The 9,177-nt window shown below is 43.0% G+C and overlaps 1 protein-coding gene across 2 annotated transcripts in view; it reads left to right on the forward strand.

Annotated features, from left to right (window-relative positions):
- Positions 1 to 9,177, forward strand: part of dhx9 (DEAH (Asp-Glu-Ala-His) box helicase 9) — a 221,995-nt gene extending 212,818 nt beyond the window's left edge. For both annotated transcript variants that reach the window (XM_084320875.1, XM_084320876.1), the window contains 3 exons: positions 6,432 to 6,547; positions 8,059 to 8,259; positions 8,432 to 9,177. In XM_084320875.1, coding sequence (XP_084177001.1) covers positions 6,432 to 6,547; positions 8,059 to 8,259; positions 8,432 to 8,666 — 552 coding nt within the window. In that variant the 3' untranslated portion in view covers positions 8,667 to 9,177. The remainder of the gene's footprint in view (positions 1 to 6,431; positions 6,548 to 8,058; positions 8,260 to 8,431) is intronic.

Genomic DNA, 9,177 nt, shown 5'->3' on the forward strand with positions numbered 1-9,177 from the left:
TGTAAACAGAAGGCTGCCGGTCCGTGTCCTGCAACTGAAAACATAAACACTAAACAGTACGCCACATGCCGCCAAAAAAAAGGCTTAATCCGCCGCAAGGCTGTACAAAGCTGGACAGCTTTGGTTTTATAAAAAGGCGTACTGTTAGCGTACGCTGTTAGTGCAGCAGCTAGCAGCGCTACTGTCACTGAAGTTGACACTGCTAGTGCTAGTACTAGTGTTAGCTCTGCTGCTCCTGTGCGCAGTGCACCTGTTATTGTTAACGCGGCGGTTGGCGTCTAGTTTTTTACCAAGCGGTTCGTGCGTTTTGCTAATCTGATTGGCCACGCACGTTTCTGGTCATGTGACATGTGCGCCCAATCGCGTGACGAGCAGTGTCTTAGCCCATTTCCTCGTCGAACAGCCTGCAAACGACCTAACGCCTAGTTTATCACTGGTTAAGCTTAGGCGACTCTTTCGCAGTTGGGTTAGAGTTTGGAATCAGGGCTGGCGTTCTATCGCCATGCTCTAAGTCAAGACAAACTCTAACCTTAACCAACTTCGAAAGAGCGCCTAAGCTTAACCGTCGAAAGAACTTGCCGTCACACGATTGGGCGCACATGTCACATGACCAGAAACATCAGTGGCCAATCAGATTCGCAAAACGCACGAACCGTTTGGTAAAAGTACTGACACTGCCGGCCTGCCACTGCCAGACCAGAGTCTCCACCACTAGACCTGGACTGTGCAGCTACTCAACCACCACAATGCTGGGGTCCGAGTCAGTGGAACTTTTGGAAAAATAAATATAGCTGTTTATTTGCCAAGGAGGGATGCATTGGCTGCCTTCCATGTAAAAACGCCAAGACATTGTTAAATAAATCATTTGGAGCCCATTTGGCAGAGCAGTGGATGAATGGGACTGTGACTAGCTCTCAGAGCAAGAAGTTGAGGAAGAAAATATACTTGCACAGTGATAGCATTGCTCATGATGTGGTGGCTGTAGCTCAGGAGGTAGAGCTAGTCGTCACTCGCTTTGGATAAAAGAGGTCAGTGGTTTGAATCCCGGCTCTTCCAGTCTGCATGTCGGTGACATGCTGCAGTAGATACTTTTCTTCTTGTTGTTCTAAGAAGATGCTGCTACTTCTAATTTATTTTTCATTCAGTTCTTGATTACCTGTGCATATTTGTTTATAACATTATTTATTTTGATAGGGCGGCTACGTGGCGTAGTGGGCAAGACGCTCGCCACGAAATGCTGGAGACGCTGGGCTCGTCAGTTTGAGCCCAGCGCTCCACATTTGCTTTCAGTTTAGCTGGTCGTCCGTACTAATACACATTGGCCGTATTAGGGGGTGGGAAACTGATGGGTGGGGATCGGGCGTTGTGGACAGCGACTCCTACAGGTCGGTTGGTGTGCCTGCGCAGTAGAATCAGGAAGTGTCGGGGGCAGCGTGAGCCTCCCACGCGTTACTCCTCGCCACTGAGAGATCGAGCTGCGCAGGTGAAAAGATGCGACTGCTGTTACCTCAAGTACCGGAGGGGACTTGTGCTATGTATGACTTAGTCCACATTGCAGCCGGCTTGTGGGAGGCAAGAAACGGCGTCCGTGACAGGGGAGGGTTGAATTGGATGATACGAAATTGGGATGGGAGAAAATATAGAAAATGGGAGAAAAAGTGGATCAAAAAAGGAATATATAATATAATCTATATTATAGCTATGGATGCAATACTATGGCCCATTTGACATCGAGTATCTATCGTTCAAGATGTGAAAAAGAAAAAATAATTACATCCATACATTCCCGTTTTATACCGTGGTGAATATAAGTATGGTTTTAGAGCGGTTTAGGGTAATTCCTGGGAGGCTAGTAATAGCCCGATATGTGTATTATATTAAATCCATTGGCATTTCATCCCTACACACGCTACACTTAAAAATTCAAATGCATATGATCGGTATTATGTTCCATCATGAATGCATGAAAGGGGGGGGTCGTTTCTAATTGATTGTCAATAACGGCATTCGTTAGTACAACCCCATACGCTGATCAGGGCGATGGCTATGAAAACAAGGTACAATCAAGCTGAAATTGACGTTAAATTGCTCTTACCTGTGGCCGGTGGGATTCGAAACAATTCAATGCGATGGGGTGAAGCCCCTGGTTCAGGCTACTAGAAAAGTCCGCCCGGAGGCATTTCATCGACGCACAGCCCCATACACAGAGTCTCAAAGGAAGTGCAACATTGGCTGCATACCACCAGGCGGCGGTATTGGACTTTTGCTATCTCAGACTCATTCCCTATGGTAACACAGGCTGCCTGGATGGATAACGAATGGAAATGGCGAATAAAAGAACCAACGATCAAATAACGTATATACGTGGTTGGCGTTCAACGATTGGCGGACAAACTCGTTGTTGGCAGGGAATGAGTTAAGCACTTGGAGCTGTTTCTTTTAACAATGCAGGCACTACTTAACCCATGAATGAAAACTTTTATTTAAAATGGACACCACAGCTACATTGGACCAGTCACAGTGGACAGACCAGATGTGTTGTTTTGCGTGTTTTTAGCACAAGTGCTAGTTTTCAACACTAGTCCATTGAGGCTTTTCTAAAAGATAGAATAAAATGAACAGTATAATACAGAATTAAAATCACAAATCAAAACAAATAGTTACCAGAACAAGAGTCCATGATCAAAACAACCATGTCTACATATTTTTTTCATATCAAACTCCAGTATTCATTCATATCCAACAAGGCAATCAAACAATATTCATTGTAATTTCTTCCGCACAACATTAGGTCAGTTCAGTATAAGATTTAGAGGTCCTACTATTTGGAATTCAAAACCCTCTATAATAAAAATGTGCTTATCTATTTCATCACTCAAATCCAAGCTTAAATATACATTGTTAAATGAATAGCTTCAATCTTATAAAACCATTAATGGAACTTTGTTTACAGTTTCATGTTAATTTGTTTAGACTAATTATTTATGTTGTTGTTTTTGTTATTATTATTATTATTATTATTATTATTATTATTATTATTATTATTATTATTATTATTATTATTATTATTATTATTATCTTAACACTTTGGTTGCCTTGGGTTAAATTAATGATATACCATAGATTGCCAGCGCTATTTGTCTATGGAGAAAGTCCCCTTCTTTGCAGGGCTATAACTTTTTAAATTCTATTGCTACATTGCCATTATTAGGGCCCATTCAAAGTCCTATATGTATTGTTCATTGTGTAGCAACGTTAAACTTTTTCATTCACATATTCATAGTAAAGTATGGTCTAATGTATAAGTATGTTTTCATCTCTTTCTGCAGCTTTCTCCAGAACGTGATATATAGCCCCAAATGCATTATATTGATGATGAAATACAGTTTGATGGCAATCAGCGCGATATAAAAAATTCCAACTAGACGTACTTCTAGAAGTTACTACACGTCATCTGATGTTGACCGGATGGGCGAGGGGGCGTTTATAATTCCGTGGGCAGCGTTATACCAATCATCTAATGTGGGTCAAATGTTGATAATAGCAGTTAGTATCTAAGACGGTAACGTTACACGCTGAAACTCACCCCAGTCTCCGCGCGCCGTTGGGCGATCATCGTCGAGTAGAAATTGTATCATTATGGGATATATTTTTACCCGGTCCATCTCCAGCTTGTATAATGGTATATACGTCCAAATCATGTTGTTTATCGAGTTATTGCCAATCGATCACCGTGTAGCGTGACGAGCCAGAGTCCCATGAACCATAGCGAGCGCCCGGAAGTACTACGGTCGTCATGACAACCTCTATTCAACATCCTGTATGGTGATTGCGCCGATCGGCCACCAGATGGCGCTCCTGAACCGCCAGAGAGCTCAGTGGGTCCTGCTGGTGGATCTCAGGCCAGCCGAGGGGGAATATGAATCCGATCGCAGATTTTTGAAATATTGATATAAGGACGCTGTACAGCGTCCCCCGGCAACTTTAGCATGGCCAGCAAAGACGTGAAAAGACGTGTCCCGGCACTCAAAGTGTTAACACATTGGACGCCAAAAATGAGTATACTCGTTATTGCCGGCCATGCGGTGTGCGCCAGAAACGAGTTAACTCGTTTTTGGGATCAATATTTCATTTTTTCGCCATGGCATTCATAATTCATCCAGCCTCCCTCCAGGACTGCAGCTGGACCCTGTCTGATATTGCAACGCCTCAATACCGCCGCCTGGTGGATGTCGGGAGAGTTACACTGCAAGCCAAACCGGAAGTGGCGCTCGGTGCATCGAGGAAATTCCTCCGGCAGTAATATCTTGTAGCGTGGATCTAGATACACACTCGAGTGCTTTGGGATCGCTTTCGAAACGCAATAATCAATATGATTTCGGCGTTTATTGTGTCATGCAAACGGGAAATGGATCTAGCAGATCAACGTCAAATAATTGGAATATTTTTCCTCCAGTCACATCGGCGAACGGTAAGAGGAATATAACGTTATTTTCAGCCCGATTGTTTATTCATTTCACGGCAATCCATCATTCATACTAATACAATTGGCAGTATTAGGGGGTGGGAAAGCCGGTGGGTGGGGATCGGACGTTGTGGACAGCGACTCCTACAGGTCGGTTGGTGCGCCTGTACAGCAGAATCGGGAAGTATCGGGGGCAGCGTGACCCTCCCACGCGTTACTCCTCACCACAGAGATCGCGCTGTGCAGGTGAAAAGATGCGACGGCTGCCTCCTCGTGTACCGGAGGGGACACGTGATGCAAGGCTTCATCCACATTGCAGCTGACCAGTGGGAGGCATGGTCTAGCAACGTTCGAGACAGGGGAGGGAAGAATTGGATAATACGAAATTGGGATTGGAGAAAAATAGAAAATGGGGAGAAAAAGTAGATAAAAAAAAATTAAAACATACTTATATTCTCGACGGTACTAACACGACAATCAATGTATGAATGAAAAAATATAACGTTCCCACATCCGGAACGATAGATACCTGATGTTGAATGGGCCATAGTAATGTCGATATAGCTATAATATTTAAAAAGTTATAGCCCTGCAAAGAAGGTAAACATCTCCACAGGGTTACAGCACTGGCAGACTGGGCATAAGGATGGGTACAATGCATGGCGGACAATGTGTTAATATTATGAAAATTGTTTGTTTATTTCACTTTACTTTTGTTTTTGTGTTTTTTTTTTATCCAATGATTTAATGAGTTGAGGCCCTGTATAGGCCCATCTGGGTCTCTTGCCTCTACTCGGCACCTTTATACACTTTCTGTCATGGTCAATGTTTTACTGTTTTGCTGAAATGGTGCAAAAAAAGAAGGAAAAAAATGTGAGCACTGCTGCTTTGATTTCAGCCATACTTTTAGTACTCTGTTGAAGATGTTGGCATTGGACTCCAGTTTTAAGCCAGTAGGCAGAGAGTTCCATAAGTTTGCCTCTTTGACTGAGAAGGCAGCGTTAATGATTATTTGCAGCATATGTTATGCCAAATGTAGTAGCTTTGTTTTTCTGGACAATATTTGTCATTTTGGTTATTTATTGTATTTAATAAACATATTGTGCATAAAACAATAATATCTGTCCACTCCCATGTTGATAAGATTATTAAACATTTGAAAAATATAATATGAAGGTACATTTAGAACAGATAAAAATGCATGATTTAATATGTCGACAATCATGTGATTAATCACAATTAAATATCTTTACCGATTGACAGCCCTACTTTCTTCAATATTAATAACCATGTTTGGACAAATGCTTGTCATTTGCCTTACTGGTCATTTACTCATTATAAATACCTTTTTTATAAATTGGCCTTAAATTTAAATGTGGCATTAAAAGGTCTTAAAAAGCCTTTAATGTAACTTGCTGGTATCTGTGAGGTGACGTGTGGGGCCTCCATGCAAGGGCGTAACTCTGTTGTCAGTGTTGGGGGGGACACATTTGGGGGCGTGGTCAGTGGCGGAGGGGTGCTACGTATAGTTGTATGGTTGCGGTAGGGGGGGTGAAGGGGGGGGTCCCCCCCTTTTCGTAATTATTATTTTTTTGTTTCACACCAAACTGGGGAGGGGTGTTACAGTATGTAGCCTATTTGAGCACACCTGAATACTGGGCTGTTGTTGATATGCAAAGACAGCTGTGGTACTTAGTGCCGGGGCCTTTGCATGACAATGGCTCAGAGATGGCCAAGCAGCCGTTTTCCTATCACGTCGCGTCACCGTTTATTATCGTGCAGCGGACACTAACTGCATTCTGAAAACATGCCGGGGACACTAACTGCATTCTGAAAACATGCCGGGGACATTTCCCGCGGACCCCCCCCTTAGTTACGCCCCTGCCTCCATGTGGATCTGTTTTGTTGGTCCTTGGTATAATAACGTTCCAGCTTGTTCACACTAGTTTTGTTGCTCCTGACCCAGATCCGGACGCGAGCCATCTCAGCCAAGGGAATGACCCTGGTCAGCCCCCTGCAGCTCATCCTGTTCGCCTCCAAGAAGATCTCCTCAGACGGAGAAGTTGTTGAACTGGATGATTGGTGAGCGACTCACTACCTTAACAGATCTTTACTGCATATTTGACCATCAGGATTTCTTTGAGGTTTTCAATGAATATCGTTAGGTCAAGCAAATACCCCAATACCCTTATTAAAGCCCCAATCCGTGTTTTTTATTATTATTATTTTTATACTATATTGATTCAGGGTATATTCATGTACAGTTTGATCTGTAGATAGAAAATAAGCTTTTTGGAACTTACTTGATTTTACTCTAGTGTTTAGCTTGTAAATCAGAATTTAGATGTATTTGACTCTCGTGTTTAAAAACATTACCAGTGGAAATTAAACCTTTCCAGACACAAAGAAACAGTGAATACAGGTGACCTCTAGTCAAATGTTAGTCCTTATGTCTAGAGAATGAAAACATGTACAGTATCCATTCCTTTGGCAATCTTTAGTGGTGGGGCTACCCATTTGTTGATGTTTGGATCACTAATTGAGCCTTTAACACTTTCAGTGCTACGGACGACATACTCGTTTTATTAGGCCCCCCACTGAGTGCCCACGACGACAAATATCGTATTATTTGTTTATTAGCGATCTGATTTCATATTTCATCAACCGAGTATCCCGTTGGTACAGCAGCTCCTCCAGCAGCTCAGAATGGAAAAAAGCGCCCCCTATCGTCTATCCCTGTGTAACTGCAGGTCAGTCGATATGTAGAGGCGGAGCCAGCTGGCTCCTTGAGCTGGCAAGCTGTCTGTTCAACATGGAAGTCATCGCGGGACGGGAATCAGCCTGGAATATATATTCACAGTAGCCAATACTCAATAAATGAGCGTGATCGATATTTGCAATGGCTATCAGGAATTGGAATGATCTTTTTGGAGAACATCTGATCTGAGGTAAGGAATCTATTTTACCAGTCTTGGGATAATCAGAGTTGTATTAGCTGAGATCTCAGCGTTTGCCCTATGTGTGTGTGCGCAATCGCTGATGAGGACATAAGAGAATCGATTTTTCAGCTCGCGTCTCTACCGTGCATACGTACACATATACTATCGATAATCTAGTGTTTATTTGAAAACGATTCATAAATAGGCCGAAAAATTACAACGTTTTTGTGTATTCTAGAATATTCCAGTAAACGTCTTTTATCATGGAATCTTTATATTTTCCTTGAAAACGAGGGCTTTTCAAAATGCTATAAAACGAAAATGAACCGATAAAAAAACAATCCGCTTCGGATTGGAAAACAAGTCATTGTTAAGCGACGGGCAGATTAGACACATAGCCATAATTTAAAACATAGATTAGGCGTTTTTAACGCTAACATTGAAGTGGATGGTGGGCATTCAACCGGTAAATCAAGGTTAAGCAAGGGCTCTGAAAGTGTTAAGGAGAGATGTTTTTTTTACACTTCATATACGTCAATAAGAAGGAGAGTTTTAAGGGTCAGCGCACAAGAGTCCGGAAAGAGACAGACAGACTAGACAGGAATATCTGTCTGCCATCTATTGCATTCTGACTCTGCCATCATCGTGCTACAGGATCAAGCTGAAGATCTCCCATGACCTGGCAGGCAGCATTGCGGTTCTGCGGGCTGCCATGGAGGCCCTGGTGGTTCAGGTGACCAAGGACCCCGAGTACATCAGGCAGCTGGACCCCGGCAATGAGCGGCTGCTCAACGTCATCCGTCTGATCTCCAAGCCGTCCGCCGCGGGGCTTAATCTCATGGCCAACAACCAGCGGTACGTCGAGGGCAAAGCAGCAACACGTGACGCACTGTTGAATTTTTATTCAGAAAACAAACATCGATCTGAAAAAGTTAATAACACGATATTTAAACTATACTGCTGTGATGTTATGGAAAGTGACAACAAACTGGAATTTTTTTCTCCCACTCGTTCTCTCTCTCGACAGATTTGGAGATGGCCCTCGCCCACCCAAGATGGGTCGGTTTGATGGAGGAGGGGGGTACGGAGCAGGAGGTGGAGGGTACAGGGGTGGAGGTGGTGGTGGCTACCGTGGAGGAGGCTACGGTGGTGGAGGCGGTGGTGGTTATCGCGGAGGAGGCTACGGTAGTGGAGGCGGAGGCAACAGAGGAAGGGGTGGATATGGAGGAGGTAGCAGAGGCGGCTACAGGGGTCAATATTAGAGCCTCAAATCAGGAAATAACAAACAAAAAAACAATCAACTCACAACATAGTGTTGATCGACGAAGACCAGTCTTGGCTCTTGGAAGGGTCGGCCCTACAGAGTACTACTGTTAGCAGGTAATCTGCAATTGATTTAAATATGGAAAGTAACCTTCCCAATTCGGCACATGAGGATATATAGTAGATGCCACAAACTGTAATCGTAATAGAATATCCTCTAGTTGTATTGTTGACAATAGATTATCTTTTATGTGTCGGTTATCTTTGTTGTGTAACAGACTTGGACATAATTCAAAATATGTGGTATACTGTGTTTTTATTAAATTAGTTACCTTGGATAATGGAATCTGTATAATTTCATCTTCAAGCCGATATGATCGCGATTATGTTGTCTTCACCCGGGGTGAAAAATTGTCGTCATGAAAAATATTTTTTTTGTGTCATATTCCTGTTCACCTGGGTGATTTTCTGTATGCAGTCAACAATAAATGATGCTTGATTGAATTTTTT

Source organism: Notolepis coatsorum (assembly GCF_963971535.1).
Source record: "Notolepis coatsorum genome assembly, chromosome: 8".
Classification (NCBI taxonomy): domain Eukaryota; kingdom Metazoa; phylum Chordata; class Actinopteri; order Aulopiformes; family Paralepididae; genus Notolepis; species Notolepis coatsorum.